This window comes from Primulina huaijiensis, chromosome 14, assembly GCF_012295235.1.
Source record: "Primulina huaijiensis isolate GDHJ02 chromosome 14, ASM1229523v2, whole genome shotgun sequence".
NCBI classification, from domain to species: domain Eukaryota; kingdom Viridiplantae; phylum Streptophyta; class Magnoliopsida; order Lamiales; family Gesneriaceae; genus Primulina; species Primulina huaijiensis.
Genome location: NC_133319.1, coordinates 6,577,653 through 6,596,369, shown reverse-complemented (window position 1 = coordinate 6,596,369; position 18,717 = coordinate 6,577,653). Strand labels below are relative to the sequence as shown.

At 35.5% G+C, this 18,717-nt stretch overlaps 1 protein-coding gene and 1 pseudogene across 1 annotated transcript; both read left to right on the top strand.

Annotated features, from left to right (window-relative positions):
* The first annotated feature begins 3,779 nt into the window (after nt 1-3,779).
* On the top strand, nt 3,780-4,408 carry LOC140957941 (uncharacterized). Its single transcript, XM_073415362.1, has 2 exons — nt 3,780-4,314; nt 4,362-4,408. Exons 1-2 carry the CDS (start codon nt 3,780-3,782, stop codon nt 4,406-4,408), a joined length of 582 nt encoding a protein of 193 aa, XP_073271463.1.
* Nucleotides 4,409-16,468: 12,060 nt separating this feature from the next.
* Nucleotides 16,469-17,653, top strand: LOC140957650 (protein GAST1-like; annotated as a pseudogene).
* Nucleotides 17,654-18,717: the final 1,064 nt, after the last annotated feature.

The following is an 18,717-nucleotide window of genomic DNA, read 5'->3' as shown; positions in this document are numbered from 1 at the left end:
CTTCCTGGATCTCTAGAAAGCTGGGTGATATAGTTTAAATTGAGAGAAGAGCCCCAAATTCATTTACCTTATTGGGATATGAATTTGGTTTCATCAATATCCTCTTATGATGCTTTCCAGTTATATCAACTTGGATTGTGGTGGGTTGATACATATTTTTGTTTTCAATTTCTCTCAGTTCTCTTGATATATCTAAAATAGAGAAACTATAAGCTCGTTAGTACCAACCTTAGATTTTCTTTTGTCAGATTGAGGTCTGAGGTTGATCTCTCACTCTTCAATCCTCGAGGCGAAGGGTTGATTTGAAGGCTCAAGATAAATATCCGGAGCTTCAATTTTTGTTTTGGTCGATTTATCTAAATATGATCCTTACTTAGCACTTGTGCTAGAGGTACTTGAATTCTCTACTGCAGGTATAGTTTCGTGTACTCGAAAACTTTCAATTTTGGAAACCAGTAACTTCTTAATAGCCTGGAGGTTCGTTTTTGCAACTCAGATCATAGCTAAGTATAAACATGTAAACAACTTGTTATTCAATCAGAGACAATATTCTTATCAACTTGTTGTAGCCTACTCGCATTTCTACATTTATTGCAAGCTTGTTAAACTCGGTTTGAATTATTTCAAGATATTCTCTCAAATGCCTCAGCATTATCATGATGACATCTACATTAGCGATGTCAATCTCTTGTTAAGAAATATTTAAGAATATTTTCATGAGATTTAATAATAACAATATCAAAAATATAATTCTAACACAAAGCATGTCATCTCAATATTTTAGTCTTCTAGGGTTTAGATTCAATTTTATTTTTCAAGAAAGCTTTTACATATGTATTATCAACTTTTAAGGTAAATTTCTTTGCAAATAAAAATAATGATAATTTTTCAAAAGCTCTTTTTACTGTATAAAATTCCTTTTTGTTGATATATCATCTTACTGTTTCCGCACCTAAGAATAATCAGCTGCAATATCTGCATAATTATTCTCCATTTGGTGTGAGCTTTGTAAAAACTGTATCCCACCAAAGATCATTAACATCTATATAACATACCATATCATAATAATCTTGATGAATAGCTATTTTCGAGATATTTTTGCAAATCTCTTTTAATTGGTTTAATTATTTTGTGTGTTCTTTTGTTCATAGGAATCTTATATCCTTCTTTAATAATGGCCTGAAAACTCTCTCTCTTTTTTTGTTATATTTTTTATGAACATATCACCAAAGTTATCAAACCCTAAAACATTGAATTTGTTTCTTGTCTTTGAGTTTTTCTGAAAAATTGTGCACATTTTCTACAATTTAAATGTTGGTTTCAGTTTCGAGTTGCAAGTTGTTGCTTCTGATTTTCGGGTTTCTGTGTGTATTTCACTAAGAATCTTGACTTGTGGTTCATATAGAACTTATAAAATCTATGTGTTAGCTTTCTATAGCCACTGACAAAATGGAATTCCAATGAGAAACGAATTTGATATGATTTTTGTAGCAAAATATGTCGAAATGGAATTTTGTGTTGGAGCTGTGCAGATTAGCTACTGTAATTCGAGTTTATGAAATTTATGCACTTGGATTCTGGACTTATGATTCACATAAGAGTTGTAGAGCTATGTGTTTTCTTCGTATTGATATAAGATTCGTTGAATTCCGTTAAGAATTGAGGTAGTTATGCTCATTTTTCTGAACCTGCTCACTTATAGACTGCTGTCCGCGAATTGCGTTGGCAGTGGCGTATTCTGGATAATTCTGGGATTTATCTATTAAGATTCTGGAAATGGTGTCTTCTAAAAAAACTTAGATATTTGAGTTGTCTTTCATCTCCAATTGGCTCCAATTGGCAGATATTTATTTGAGTCAATGATGAGTTAGATATGAATTTTATACTCCTAAGTGTCGAACCTGAATCTGTCACAGACCTTGCATCTCATGGTTTCTGGTTTTGGGCGTTTTTCAGTGTTGAGATGATTGAATTCCTTTCTAATGTCTTCTGATGAAATATGGGATTTTGAGTTAGGAGTCCAGCCATGTATGATAAGTGTGTTTTGGTTAAGTTTTAGTTGAGTTATGACCTTAAAACCAAACTTAGGTACAAGCTGGAATTAGTAACTTGTTTTTGGCTAAGAGTTGAATATTTATTTGATGGAAATAATTATTTGCCACAGGTTTTAGTATCCAGAAATCACCGAGGAGTTCATAAACTATTGTAGTAATTTAATTTGAAGGTTAAGGTACGGATTGATCGATTCTTTACAGCGTCTATGACGACGTGCAATTAAATTGATTTGATGTTATGAGAATTATGTGTTTATGTGCTCTTTGTGTTGTTTGGGTGTATTTTAAGATTATTCCTCATTTTTTTTAAATAAATGTGAGTTTTTAAATATATTAGAACAATCTGTGGATTTATATGCATTGTTGAGCACGCATTCAAATCGAGCCATGACTCCGTTGTTCCCGAGATTTCTGTTACTCTTGGATGAGTTATTTAGACATCAGAGCCGAGGGCGTTTAAGCGTCACACCTCTGATGACTAGCGGAAAGGCCGAGCAGTTCTGCAGACTGACACCCCTGACGCAGATGTGCAGGGCCGATGGCGTATTTGACACGTCACACCCCTGGCACATGTGGCCACAGTTGTTGCTATCGTTTCTTTGGATCCAGATTGACACTCGAGATTATTGGTACCCTACATGCATTGCATTGCATTGATTTCATTGCATGTCATTTATTTATGCTGTAATTTATTTGATCTTCGTACTGGGGTTTGACCCCTATCCCTCGGGGCTGTTGTGGTTTGTCTTGTGATTCCATAGCAGGTTATACATGTGGTTCTGATGCAGCTGGCGGAGCGTCTGCCAGTGGAGCCCAGTGAGTCAGTTTGAGTTGGGAGCCCCCAGATATTTATACTATATATATTGAGTCATTTGTCGAGGAGATGCCTCGTGTATTTGTATGGTTGTATTATTGAGCGTTGGATATTATTTGGTATGATCGAGCCTGGCTGGCTCTGTGTGCAATTGGTATTCTGTCTGTTTTATTGGACTCTATTTTCGAGTACAAATGTTTTGTTGTGTTGTGTTGGAATCTTTGGTATGTCCGATTTACGGAGAGGTAATGCCGAAATTTCTATAGGTCCAAAATGGAAAATCTTTAATCGTTTTCGCTGTGTACGCTAATAAATCCTGGTTGTTTGATAATTAATAATTAATCAGGAGCACTGGCCCTCACAATTGGTATCAGAGCGTAACTGGGATATGCTCGAATTAGAGTATAGGACACTCGAGTTTAGACACAAATAAATTGATTGCGTATTTGATTTACTACTTGCTCTTTATTTGATTTGCATGCTATGATTATTTAACTTAGCTGAGATAGAGCTGGTAGTGAAGTAAGTTCGACGCTTCGTTTATTTGTACCTAATGCAGTAAGTTTTAACTTTACTCGAAACCCTTCAGTGCTTACTTTTATTTTTCTGCTTGTGGATTAATCCTTGTGTCTTGTAGAATGGCACTAGGAGGAAGAGGTAGAAAAGGAAGAGAAGTTATCCAAGAGTCCGAAGCTCAGAACTTAGGAAATACTGAGGGTATTGGCAGAGGTAGACGTGGCCGCCCTAGAGGAAGGGCAAATCAAAATGTGAATATAAAGGTAGAGGTGGAGTAGGAACCACCAATTCGTCCAGAAAGGCATGTTGCAAGGAACGTAGAAGTAGATCGTGAAGTTCAGCAGCTGACCCAAAGAATGAGAGAAATGGAGTTAGTGATTGCTAAATTCTAATATATGCGTCCTCCAAAATTCTTTGGAAATGAAGGTGGCGAAAAGGCAACATCGTGGCTGAAAAGCATGAACTATCTATTTAATCTGGTGGAGTACACTCCAGAGCTGAGACTCAAGTTAGCTGTTTACCAACTCAAGGATCGAGCACAACTGTGGTGGGAAGCCACCGAGGAAGCAATCCGAGAATCTAGTCAGATAATTTTTTGGGATGTGTTCCGTACTCATTTTATTCAAGAATACTTGCCTCCATCTTATTATTCTGCTAAGGAAGTCGAGTTCAATCAGTTGGTTCAGGGAAATATGTCAGTGGGAGAGTACGCCTCTCAATTTTCTGCTCTACTAGCTTATGTACCTCATGTTTCTAATAGTGATCGTTCCAAGCTTTCGCGTTTCATGCAAGGACTAAATCGGACGATACATACGTTGGTTATGACTGGAGCACCAACTATTTATGCAGAAGCGGTAGAGAAAGCAAAGAATATTGAGGCTAGTTTGCTTTGGGGAGGATCACAACAGGTTCCATCTTTTACTTCCCAAGGTTCCGGGAGTAGCATTCAGATGCCAGTGGGCATACCTCCTTATCAGCCTCCACAGTCAAACCAGCCAACGAAGCAGCAGAAATTCAGAGCTAAAGGAAAGCAGTTTAAGAATAAGTCATACAGTAGTTCATCTAGTTCAGGCAGTTCTCGTGGAGGAAGACTTAGTGGTCATGTTCGAGATTCTTGTGGGAGATGTGGAGGTAGGCATCCTACTACCCAGTGCACAGGAGTTCAGGGAGACTGCCATACATGTGGATTACCGGGACATTATGCTAGAGTTTGTCCTAATGCAGGAAGACAGCAGTATCAGCCCTCTCAGTTTAGCCAGTTTCCACAAGCCCCGGTACCTAGACCATCTAGTCCACAGCCTAGCTACCAACAGCCGAGAAGATCTACTCAGCAGTATTTTCCAGGACCTCAGCAGGCTAGGGTGCATGCTTTGACACAGGACCAGGCTCATGAGACGCCCGGAGGGGTCATTGCAGGTATATGCTTTATTTTTTATCATCCTGCACGTATATTGATAGACACGGGAGCATCTCATTCATTTCTGTCTGCTGCATTTATCGATGAACATGAGATAGCTACTACCTTGTTGTTGGATACGGTGTCTGTGTCTACCCCTGCTGGTGTATATTTGATGTCTCGTGAGATAGTTCTGAACTGTGTGATTAGATTTGATGATAACCTTATGATAACTAATCTAATCAAATTATCTATGTCTGATTTCGACTGTATTTTGGAAATGGATACTTTGACAAATTATCGAGCCACCGTTGATTGTTTCCATGGAGTTGTCTGATTTAGACCTTATTATGGCAATAAGTGGAACTTTTATGGTAATGATTCTCAGTCACGCATTCCATTAGTGTCAGCGATGGAAATGTTTAGACTGCTATCGGCAGGGAATGAAGGATTCATGATTTAAGCAGTTGATGTGACACAGGAAGAAATGTTGAAGGTTTCGGATATTCCCGTGGTAAAGGATTTTGCTGATGTATTTCCTGACGAAATTCCAGGCTTTCAGCCTCAAAGGGAAATATATTTCAGTATTGAGTTAATGTCAGGGACGAACCGTATTTCTAGAGCACCGTATCGTTTGGCTCTAGCGGAGTTGAAAGAACTCAAGGAACAATTACGAGACTTACTGGAGAAAGGTTATATTAGACCAAGTATGTCACCTTGGGGAGCTCCAGTATTGTTTGTAAAGAAGAAAGACGGGACGATGAGGATGTGTATTGATTGTCGGCAATTGAATAAAGCTACAGTGAAGAATAAATATCCTCTACCACGTATCGATGATTTGTTTGATCAGTTGCAGGGTACATCCGTGTATTCCAAGATCGATCTTCGTTCTGGATATCATCAGCTTAGAGTTAGAGAGGAAGATGTTCCTAAAACTGTATTTCGGACACGTTATGGGCATTATGAATTTTTAGTCATGCCTTTCGGATTGACTAATGCTCCAGCGATTTTCATGGATTTGATGAATCGTGTTTTTCGAGAATTTTTAGACAAATTTGTTATTGTATTTATCGATGAAATTTTGATTTATTCAAAAACACAGAAGGAGCATCGAGAACATTTAAGACTAGTCCTCCAAACACTCAGAGCAGCAAAATTATATGCTAAATTTTCTAAGTGTGAATTTTGGTTGGACAAAGTAGTATTTCTGGTTCATGTTATATCCGCTCAAGTAGTTTCAGTGGATCCCAGTAAAGTTGAAGCTGTTATTAATTGGCCAACACCAGCCAATGTTTCTGAGATTCGCAGCTTTCTGGGATTAGCAGGGTATTATAGGCGTTTTATTGAAATATTTTCCGTTATTGCAAGGCCTATGACTCAATTAACACAAAAAGATCGCGTTTTGTGTGGACTGCAGAATGTGAATCAAGTTTTCAGACTTTGAAGGAAAAGTTGACAGCAGCTCCAGTGTTAGCTTTACCTTCAGGCTCAGGTGGATTTGTTGTGTGTACATATGCTTCTCTGAATGGACTGGGATGTGTTTTAATGCAAAATTGGCGAGTGATTGCATATGCATCTCGACAGTTGAAGCCACACGAGACTCGATATCCAGTTCATGATTTAGAATTGGCTGCCATTGTGTTTGCGTTAAAAATATGGCGTCATTATCTGTACGGTGAACAGTTTGTAATTTATTCTGATCACAAGAAGCTTTAAATATCTTTTCACACAGTCCGACTTGAATATGAGACAACGACAATGGATGGAGTTGCTTAAAGACTTTGATTGTGAGATTCAATATCAACCAGGGCGAATGATTCTAGTTGCAGATGCACTTAGCAGGAAAGCTCAAAACGCTATGCTGACATCTCTGAATATTCCTAAAGTCCACGAGCATTTGGGAACATCAGGATGGACTTATCAAACAACTGAAGATTACTTTATAGTTTCTTCTATCAAATTCGAGCCACATATAATATCTAGTATTAAAGCAGCGCAGAGAACTGATCCACACATTCATAGATTGAAAGAATTGGTTCAAACAAATCAGTCAGATAAGTTCAGTGTTGCCTCAGATGGTAGTTTGTGCTTTAATGGGAGACTTGTGGTTCCTAATCTGATAGATCTGAAAGAAGCTATACTACGTGAAGCACATTGCAGTCGACATAGCATTCATCCAAGAAATCGAAAGATGTATCATACTTTGAGAGCTCATAATTGGAGGGAAGGTATGAAGAAGGAAATTTCTGATTTCGTGGCTAAATGTTTAACTTGCCGACAGGTTAAAGTTGAACGAATGAGACCTGGCGGTATGTTACATAGTCTTGAAGTGCCACAGTGGAATTGGGAGCACATTGCTATGGATTTCGTGACACACCTACCTCGTTCTAATCGTGGTTGTGATGCAATTTGGGTGATTGTTGATAGATTGTCTAAATCAGCCCATTTTATTCCATATGACCGTACTTGTACTTACAAGAAAATGGCGAAATTGTACATTGATCATGTGGTAAGATTGCATGGTGTGCCAATAAACATAGTATCAGATCGTGATCCAAGGTTTACTTCGAAGTTTTGGAGTAGTTTGCAATCATCTTTGGGTTCAAAGTTGGCTATGAGCACTGCTTATCATCCCAAACAGATGATCAGTCAGAACGAACCATCCAGACTCTAGAGGATATGTTACGAGCAGTTGTAATGGATTTCAGAGGTGGTTGGCAAGAATCATTGTCTCTGGTCGAATTCTCTTACAACAATAGTTTTCAGACAACGATCAGTATGGCACCATTTGAAGCTTTATATGGCAGAAAGTGCAGATCTCCGATTTTTTTGGAAGATGTAGGAGAACGACAGATGTCTAAACCAGAGTTTGTACAAGAAATGAAAGATAAAGTTGAATTGATTAGAAAAAGAATGAAAGCAGCCCAGGATCGTCAAGCAAGTTATGCTAATAAAAGGCGTCGACCTTTAGAGTTCGAGGTTGGTGATTATGTTTTCTTAAAAGTATCATCGTTTCGTGGTACTATGAGATTTGGACGTAAAGGGAAGTTAGCTCCACGTTATATTTGTCCGTATGCAATTGTTGAGAGGATTGGCACTTTGGCTTATCGTTTGGACTTGCCGCAGAGTTTGTCGGCGATACACGATGTGTTTCATGTATCTATGCTGCGGAAGTACGAGCTAGATCCATCTTATGTTTTGAGTACCGAGGATGTGGAGTTAGATAGTTCCCTAAGTTATGTTGAGCATCCGGTTAAAATTCTTGATCGCAAAGAGAAGCAACTCAGGAACAAGACGATTCCTTTTGTTTTGGTACAGTGGAGTAGACATGGGATAGAAGAAGCTACATAGGAGTTAGAAACTAGAATGCGTCAAGAGTGGCCTCACTTGTTTGTAAATATGATGAATAACTCCATGTACTCAAATTTTCCTATGTATTATCAGTGGTAAATGTTTTAACCACTTTGTGTATAAGTGTTGTGTATGATAGATTTCGAGGACGAAATCTTTTATTAGGAGGGGGGTTTGTGAGAACCCGAATTTAATTATTCAGTATTTGGCAAGAATTAGAGATAATTATTTTAAAGTGCTAAATTAAAATAATTAATCCAAATAATTATACTTGTGTGTTAAAAATATATATTAGAAAATATCGTCATTATAGGCGATATTAAAATATATATCGGAGTTTTATAGCACAAGAGAGTTGTAAATATTTGGACCGGGTCGCATTCCTGCATTTGGGCTAATATTTGGATTCATGTATATATATGTGTGTGTTAATTAGAAGCCCATTTTTCCCCAAGCCCAAATTCTTTCCTCCTCCATCTTCTCGTTTCTTCTCGCCTCTTCTCTTGCATCCTATTTCTTCTCCATCATGAGCAGCTTCTCGTCGCCTCTTGCTGCTAGGAAGCGGGTCTCCATAGCTCACCCAAGATAGCCCAAGAAGTCCCTCAGCTCTCCTTGCCATAATCAACATCAAGGTGCTTGTTTCTTGTTACCATGTTTCTTCCAAGTTGCTGTGTTTCCTTTCCATCTTCTTGAATTCTATTTTTCTTGGTTCTTTAGAGTGTGAAGAGGTCGATTGTAACTTTATTTCAGTCAAAGGAAAGGGTTTGAAGGTAATCTCTAAGCCTAGGTTATCAATTTTGTTCATGGAAGTAAATGTTGGTTTCAGTTTCGAGTTGCAGGTTGTTGCTTCTGAATTTCGGGTTTCTGTGTGTATTGCACTAAGAATCTTGACTTGTGGTTCATATAGAACTTATAGAATATATGTGTTAGCTTTCTATAGCCACTGACAAAATGGAATTCCAATGAGAAACGAATTTGATATGATTTTTCTACCAAAATGTGTCGAAATGGAATTTTGTGTTGGAGCTCTGCAGATTAGCTACTGTAATTCGAGTTTATGACATTTATGCACTTGGATTCTGGACTTATAATTCACATAAGAGTTGTAGAGCTATGTGTTGTCTTCGTATTGATATAAGATTCGTTGAATTCCATTAAGAATTGAGGTAGTTATGCTCATTTTTCTGAACCTGCTCACTTACAGACTGCTGTCCGCGAATTGCGTTGGCAGAGGCGTATTCTGGATAATTCTGGGATTTATCTATTATGATTCTTGAAATGGTGTCTTCTAAAAAAACTTAGATATTTGAGTTGTCTTTCATCTCCAATTAGCAGAAATTGATTTGAGTCAATGATGAGTTAGATATGAATTTTATACTCCTAAGTGTCGAACCTGAATCTGTCACAGACCTTGCATCTCATGGTTTCTGGGTTTGGGCGTTTTTCAGTGTCGAGATGATTGAATTCCTTTCTGATGTCTTTTGATGAAATATGGGATTTTGAGTTAGGAGTCGAGCCATGTATGATAAGTGTGTTTTGGTTAAGTTTTAGTTGAGTTATGACCTAAAAACCGAACTTAGGTACAAGCTGGAATTAGTAACTTGTTTTTGGCTAAGAGTTGAATATTTATTTGATGGAAATAATTATTTGCCACAGGGTTTAGTAGCCAGGAAGCACCGAGGAGTTCATAAACTGTTGTGGTAATTTAATTTGAAGGTTAAGGTATGGATTGATCGATTCTTTACAGCGTCTATGACGACGTGTAATTAAATTGATTTGATTTTATGAGAATTATGTGTTTATGTGCTCTTTGTGTTGTTTGAGTGTATTTTAAGATTATTCCTCATTTTTTTAAATAAATTTGAGTTTTTAAATATATTATAATAATATGTGGATTTATATGCATTGTTGAGCACGCATTCATATCGAGCCATGACTCCGTTCCCGAGATTTCTGTTACTTTTGGATGAGTTATTTAGACATCAGAGCCGAGGGCGTTTAAGCGTCACACCTCTGATGACTAGCGGAAGGGCCAAGCAGTTCTGCAGACTGACACCCCTGACGCAGATGTGCAGGGCCGAGGGCGTATTTGACACGTCACACCCCCGGCACATGTGGCCACAGTTGTTGCTATCGTTTCTTTGGATCCAGATTGATACTCGAGATTATTGGTACCCTACATGCATTGCATTGCATTGATTTCATTACATGTCATTTATTTATGCTGTAATTTATTTGATCTTCATACTGGGGTTTGAACCCTGTCCCTCGGGGCTGCTGTGGTTTGTTTTGTGATTCCATAGCAGGTTATACATGTGGTTCTGATGCAGCTGGCGGAGCGTCTGCTAGTGGAGCCCAGTGAGTCGGTTTGAGTTGGGAGTCCTCAGATATTTATACTATATATATTGGTGTGATCGAGCATGGCTGGCTCTGTGTGCAATTGGTATTCTGTCTGTTTTATTAGACTCTATTTTCGAGTATAAATGTTTTGTTGTGTTGTTTTGGAATTTTTGGTATGTCCTATTTACGGAGAGGTCATGCCGAAATTTCTATAGGTCCAAAATGGAAAATTTTTAATCGTTTTCGCTGTGTACGCTAATATATCCTGGTTGTTTGATAATTAATAATTAATCAGGAGCACGGGCCCTCACAATATTTGTGGGCCAATTCATACATCATGTGGACCATTTATATATTTTAGGGTATTGATCGATGCATCCAGCAAATGGTTACATGTATGTTTATTATCAACTAATAATGTGGCATTTGCAAGATTACTTGCTCCAATAATAAAATTGCGGAATCAATTTCTCGATCATGCAATCAAGAAAATTAGACTTGATAATGCTGGTGAATTTACTTCCCAGACTTTCAATTATTATTGTATGTCAATGAAAATCACTGTTGAGCATCATGTTGCTCATGTACATACACAAAATAAATTAAATGAATCATTGATTAAATGTCTACAAATAATTGCTAGACCAATAATTATGAAAACAAAACTCTTTGTTTTGGTTCGCTTAGTCGATTATATCACATTCGACCGGATATGTATTTACTCGTGGAGGCATTGCAATTTCTTGGCGTTCACAGAAACAAACACTCGTAACAACTTCATCAAATCACAAGAGATTATTGCACTACATGAAGCAACCCGTGAATGTGTGTGGCTAAAATCAATGACCGAATATATATAAATGTCATGCGGATTATCATTCGAAAAAGAAGCATGTGACACTATATGAAGATAATGTTGCACGTGTTACTCAAATGAAAGAAAGATACATAAAAAGCGACAAAACTAAACATATTCCCCATAAGTTCTTCGCATTCACCCAAGAGTTTGAGAAGAATAAAGATATTTATATTCGTCACATCCAGTCAAGTGAAAACTCATCAGATCTCTTCACAAAGGCACTTCCTACGACAATATTCAAAAATCATATATATAATATTGGGATGTGCAATCTACGAAATTTGTGAAGAATTGTTTGTGTTAACATGAGGGTGAGTTTACATGACTACACTCTTTTTCCCTTACTACAGTTTTTATCTCAATAGATTTTTCCTTGTAAGGTTTTTAACGAGAAAGTATAAGAACACGTAATGAAGAAAATCATTATATCATGATCATCATCACAAGGGAGAGTGTGAAAATAAGAGATTAAGTGTTGAAAATAAGAGTTTTAAATATTGAAAATTAGTGTGTAATGATGTATGTAATGATGTATTTATTTCCAAAAAAATTCTATAAATAGATCTTTCAATTTATGAAGAAAAACACAATTGAGTGGAGAAAATTTTATAAAAGTGTGTAGTTTAATAGATTTTGTGAGTTTGAGATTTTACTTTTAACACACGTGTGTGTGTGTATATATATATATATATATATTGAATTTGAAAATTAATGTGTGATTATGTATGTAATGATGTATTTATTTATTTATTTAGTGTTGTAACTAACATTGTAGTTGGTGTATCAAAAAAAGACATTTTTTTGCAACGTTGAAAGAGTTCAGGTCACATTTGGATGTGATGGATTTGGCGCATCTCATGTTATTCATACTGTGTAAAGCAATCGAAACGTAGTGTTTGAGTTGTTGTACGTTTTAAATATTTGAGTTGGGTTGTTATCACTAGTTATAACTTTTTATATATCAACAAACGTTTAGTCCTACACAAATATATTATATCAATGTAACTCAAAATTAGAATTGAATTTTTTAAGTTTATTTTTTTTCTAAATATATGATTTTGCTTCGATTTTAAACACAACTTTATTGAATACTTATGTCTGAATGTTCTATACATGCAAGCACATCTCAATTTTGAATTAAAATATGTATAGTGAATGCAGCTCGTCCTCTAACCGAATAGAAAGTATCGTTTGGCGTCTCTGATTGGACACNAGATAAATTATGTATTTGGTGTAGAAGTCATATCATTTGTTGAAAATCCAATTTTAAAATATATTTTAGATTGGAAATATCCGAGGCGAGATTAATCACTTAAACTCAAGATCTAACGTGCAACCACTTGTAATATCATCCTTTGGACCAAGGTTTCTATTGCAAAAATGTTTATATATAATGAAAAAATACAAGTAGATTATATATTTTTAAAAATAATAACAAAACTAAACCATGTACTGCTAGCTCAAAGTTATGTTTGGCTCAAGTTCTGAAAGTCCGTAGAATTTAAGATCCTTGAAGTTAGAGTATTTGGGCGATTTGAAAGTATGGTCTGCACTGCTGAGTAAGTTAACTCTCGATCCACGATCAGTGATCATGAAAGATGAGATAAACCGCTTGGATGAATGAAAAAAAAACGAACATAATCATCATAAAGGCTCTTGCAAAATCAATCAACACTCTCAACAAAAGCTCTACAATCGAGTTTATCCAAATCCCAATTTCAATTCAATTGTTTTCATTTTATCGCAATTCTCCTAGCATATTCTTTTCATTTTTTCTGCTTTTAGTTTTAAAAATGTTATTTCAATTCATAACAACACGATCAAATTATATATTGTTCATGGATTTTTATGTTAATTTTATCAAATTCTTCGTTTAAATTCTTAGTTTGTGTGACTTATCGATGGAGTTAGAACCAACAACCAAATCAATATCCACTTCGTTTTATCGTAGAAGTCAAATTATTCAAAACTTTGGCATGATTTCGTGTTTGGCACGCCTGCGTAATTTTCCGTGCAAACACTTACAATCATACACAAACTATTTTAAATAATATAAATTTTCAAAATCCGTTAATCTTATATGCAATCAGTATAAATCTTTCATGATTCATCAACAGAAAACCATACCTAAACAATTATAAATAATATAAATATTTTAAAATTCATCAACTATGTATAAATTATTATATTATTTTGTTTTCTTCTCTATCTTTTTCTTCATTCTCGTCACTAATTTAAAATAAAAAAATTTAATGCATGGCACACCAAGCAACTCGCGTCGGGTCAACTCATTTTAATTAATATGTCTCCAAATGAGTTGCCACAATCTTAACTTAATTCGACCATTTTAAAGGCTAATCTATATTTATATCGCAATACCAATTCACGTAATCTATTTGTATACTATATTATAAGGAAAATGTTATATGTACACTTATAATTACAGATTAGGTTTCAAATGCATTCGAAATGATAAAATTATACTTGTATTTTATTTACAATCAAAAATACATTTACGATATTTTTGTCATTTCAAACGAACTCTGTAACTCAATGTGTAATTTTAATTGTACATGTAAAGTGACTCGTTTTCTAAATAGCAATACTATTATTATCTCACTAAACAAATTAATTTTGAAATCACAATACTACCTCTATCCCTCAAACAAATAACACACATATATATACTATTATATGAAGACTTTATCAGTAATACCAACTAAATTGATGCCTTGTTATGACCATTTCTCAAAAAGCAATACCACCCTTATGTCATTAAAAAAAACTAATTTTCAAATGAAAATAATACTATTATCTCTCAAACAAATTATACACATGTATTTAATATAATTGCTAAATTTTTTTTAATATTTATATATTTTTTCTATCTTCCACTCAAATTAAATTAAATATATATGATTAAAAATTATAATACATATGTTGAAGCAAAACGTGTGCGTTGAAAGCTAATACGATTTAATTGTTGAATTTATTATAGGAATGCGTGTGATCCTATGTGTATACATATAAACCTAAATCAAATCCTTATTAAACCCTCTCTATTATATGCACAACTTAGTAATTAACATGCTAACACAGAAATTGTCCCCATTTATTAGTGTCTCATAGGCTATTCGATTTAAAATTTTGCTCGGAAATTTGATGCACTTAAAAACCCAAAAAAAAAAAAAAAAACTCGAATCCAATCTTTATTACATAGATTCTTTAATCTTTCAGCCGAAATACAAAAAATACCATTCTATTCTCCGGAAGAAACATGGATTTCTGCTCCACAACTGGACAATGGACTGATATATTATTTGGTTCTACAATAAACGAGAAATGGACAAAAAGACCAAAACCAGTTTTCATTACTCGTCATTGGTTAAGAACGGTTGCCCGATTTCATTCTGTGGGAAACTTGATTGGAAATATGGATCTTACAGCTCGGTAGATGCTACTCAAGTGGACAGTGATCTCATTTACTCATGACACGTGTGTTGTGTGATGAATCATGATCATTCATCCATACATCATAATTGAATGAGTGACCATGATTTATTGACTTAACACACCTGTTATATGTTGAGTGGAAATACTGCTTGTGCGGAGCCCAACGACAACAGAGATAGGCTGCATAAATATGAAATATTGACTTTTCTGATGATTATTTTAATCTGTGTGAAAATAAACATACGCAGTTGAGATGGTATGAGTAATTTTAATGATAAAAGAAACTGAATCCAGTGGCGGAGTCATATGCATGTATACCCGGGTTGGCCCAATTTTTTTAAATTTATATGTAAATTTTGTATAATTTTAGAATAATATGATATTAGCTCGGGTAGATCAATTTAAAATATTAAATGATTCTAGAGTTTAAAATTCTAGCATGGACAGAGCCATATTTCTGACTCCGTCAGCCACTGAATCTATAAGAATATAAAGAATGAAACTTGACTTTCGTTTCGTATGCAAACTGGGGCTTGTAGAGGAAAATCTTTCCGCGCATGTCGAACTCTGGTGTCATGAGCGCAAGGGGAAGTGAAGCGGAGTGCTAAGACCAGAAAACAAGGATTGAGTAAGATTCTCGATGTTCGGCCTGGCTAGTTTGCTCGTACACTCATTGTTTTCTTTTATTAATTTTAGACGATTAGTTAGCATGTTAACACTTGATTTGTATGCTTTGCGATTCTCTCACTTCCTAAAAATGTATGGAATTCAAACATGCATCTTTTAAAATAAAAGTAAAGAATTAAAACTCATGACTATTCCCCACTATTGGTTAAAAAATTATGGCAAAACATACATGATGTACCCACCAAACCAAACAGAGAGAAGAACATGCAGTGTTCCCCCAAACAAGTGGGTCATAATTGCTTGCCCATAATTCAGCTAACAAAACTTGCTTATATATGAGAAAGGTCAATCCTGAACATCCACTTCTAAAATTTGAAGTATTTATACATTTCGATCCAAGCAAAAAAAAATTTTGAATCCAACCAGCACAAACATATATATGTAACTTAAAGATGTTCATGACTTTTCAAGCCGAAAAAGTGGCAAACACGAAGATACATAATCAGCAGGGAGATAAGTAAAAGAAATATGAACTTCCTGCGCAAAATCAATTTACTTGTAAACTGTGGTCTCAAAATTAAGACAATTTCATTTTAGGATAGCTGAAATTTGAAAAGTCCTTGATTTGAAGCATGCATATTATACATGTTCCTCATAAAGTTCTCCCAATCGCCATTTGTTTTCATAGTACTTTTTGTTTGGTGGGGGAATACTTAAAAAAGGTGCACCCATTGATGCATGTGGTTGCACATGTCTATGGGCTCTTCCATCAATTTCATGTTCCCTATTGCACATGGATCACTTCAGAAGCTCTAATGGCTTACAGGTTCAAAATATAGCCCAGACCCATTGAATTTCACCATTTTATCCTTCAATATTGCATTTAGTCTTGAGGATCCATGGCTACAAAATTCCATCTTTTTAGTGTCTGTTCTTGAAGATCAATCCATAGTAAGAAAGGCAATTATCAAAGGAACAAGGTGGGCCAAGAAACTGTTCGAGCAAGGGGAAAACTGTCATTTCAGTTCGAGCAAGGGGAAAACTGTCATTTCAGTCGAGCACATGTTACTTTATGCGTTGTTGCTGATCTTTAGTGAACTCAAGAGTGTCCACTTATCCAATTCAGGACTTGAGATGTATGTACATAGCCCTTGTCTATATATAAATCCCAGGCTTTCTTCATATCTTCCCCACAGAACAGAAGATCTCTCCCTCTCATTCAATACACAAGAAATGGCCCGGAAACATGCCATCTTCCTTTTGTGCCTGATCTTCATCGCAACCATTCTTGCCCAAATGCAGGTACCCACAAATTACATCTTTCATAACTCCACATTTTCTTGTGGACAAGATGATGGGAGATCACCAAGTTGTCTCTGTTTAAGCAAAAAGATACTGAATTTCAAGTTCACCTCAAAATAATCACGTCAACTTTGATTGCCCGCAAGAAGCTTTAGAAAATATTACATCTGGTGACGGCTGTGAATCTGCAATCTTTAATAATTCATCGATGTTTTTTGTAGGCTTCTACCACCACACTGCCGGTTTCTGGTGAGCATAAACAGGGGAGAGTTCAGGTGAAACCAAATAAGTTGTATCTCTAACCATATCTGATTCTGAACCATTTTGAATTTTTTTTGGCTGATATTTCCTGAAATTCTTTCCCTGCAGTATGGAGTAAGTGAGGGGACACTCAGACCACAAGGTCGGTACTTACTTATTAGTTAATACTCATGCCTATGCATTCACATTGATTTTTCACCTCAAGAAAATGACAAAAAACCAAGATACGCGTAGCGTAGCTCAGGGGTCATGCTAATCTTCTCTAAATGGTTGTGTACAGAGTGTACCCCAAGATGCTGATACAGATGCTCAAAGACATCATTCAAGAAGCCATGCCTGTTCTTCTGCCAGAAATGCTGCGCAAGGTGCCTGTGCGTGCCGCCGGGAACATACGGCAACAAGCAAGTGTGCCCTTGCTACAACAACTGGAAAACCAAGAGGGGTGGCCCTAAATGCCCTTGAAATCGGGAAAACTTCTAAAAGACCGCAACCCTGCATTGGTGTGGCTATTCTAGTTTTGTATCAGTAGCAAGTAGCAAGTAGCAAGCACTTAGCTATTTGCACCGACAAATCCATGCTCTTGTTAATTTCTTGATATGCCTACGATTTTATATTGACATCATCCTCAAACTAGAATTCGCAAAAATCGAAAATATTATGTTTAAAATGGCATATGAAAACATATCTCTTTTCTTTCTCGGGTTTAAAAGTCAACATATATGGAAGCATATTGATCACTAAAATGATTTTTTTTTTAATTGAAAATTTTAGTCAAAGGGATAATTTCACTTAAAATTGTTAAAATATGCATTAAAACAACAGATTTCTCCACAAAAGAAGATTTTGTATTTTTTAAGCAAATATCAAATTAAGTCTAATGTTTGTGAAATTAATTGAGATGGAAGAAAAAAATACAACAGAGTACTTTAAGAAGAGCTCATATCACAAGTTTACATTCGATCCGAGTTCTTAGCGTTTCCATTATTTTCAGGTCTATCCGACGACCAAAAACCGTAACCTTTTTTTGTCACAAGCTTCATATAAGAATTACTTTATCTCATCACTAGTTTAACTTGATTCTTCGGTTCAAGTTTCAATTTAGGATTTATTCCTTAAAACATAAAGTTTTAGTTTGAACTTTTCAATTTTGAAAAAATGATCACAAATATCTTTGATTTTATAACTGAGCCAGAAATAGTATCAAACTCTATGTAAAATTATTTGAAACTTACCATGTTAGTATCAAGCGCTTACCACTAGACCAAAAGCTATAACTATTAACCAAGCCGCAACTTTATTTCTTTATACTTGTGGCAGCGCAGAGTGCACATATTTGGGTGCTAATGGATCGGACTGTTAGGCCTATGAATCCATTGAGGTGCGTGTATGTGGGGCCCTTAGCTCCTAATCGTTATTACAAGACAATCTAATTAGGGTTAATTAAGTACAGCGTAAAACGAGTTTAAATTTTCTTTACACTGAGCCCAAAACATGTCAATTGTAATTATAATACTAAAAAAATATAGTCTCGTCTCAACATGTCACAATATAAAACAAGCCCACACATAATCCAGATCAAATACATACAAACAAACTCATATCCTCGAGACATACTGGTTATCTTGATTTGTTGTTTAATTTTGATACAATAAATATTTCATCAATTATTATTGTTATATTATATATATATATATATATATATATATAATTATATCATATATTTCATTTAGACGATAGCGTGGCT

What these genes read in the sequence shown, in the direction of transcription:
- LOC140957941 (XM_073415362.1), top strand. Translation starts at nt 3,780, where the DNA reads ATGCGTCCTCCAAAATTCTTTGGAAATGAAGGTGGCGAAAAGGCAACA. An exon ending in TCCATCTTTTACTTCCCAAG is followed by an intron (nt 4,315 to 4,361) that starts GTTCCGGGAGTA and finishes CCTCCTTATCAG; the next exon opens with CCTCCACAGTCAAACCAGCC.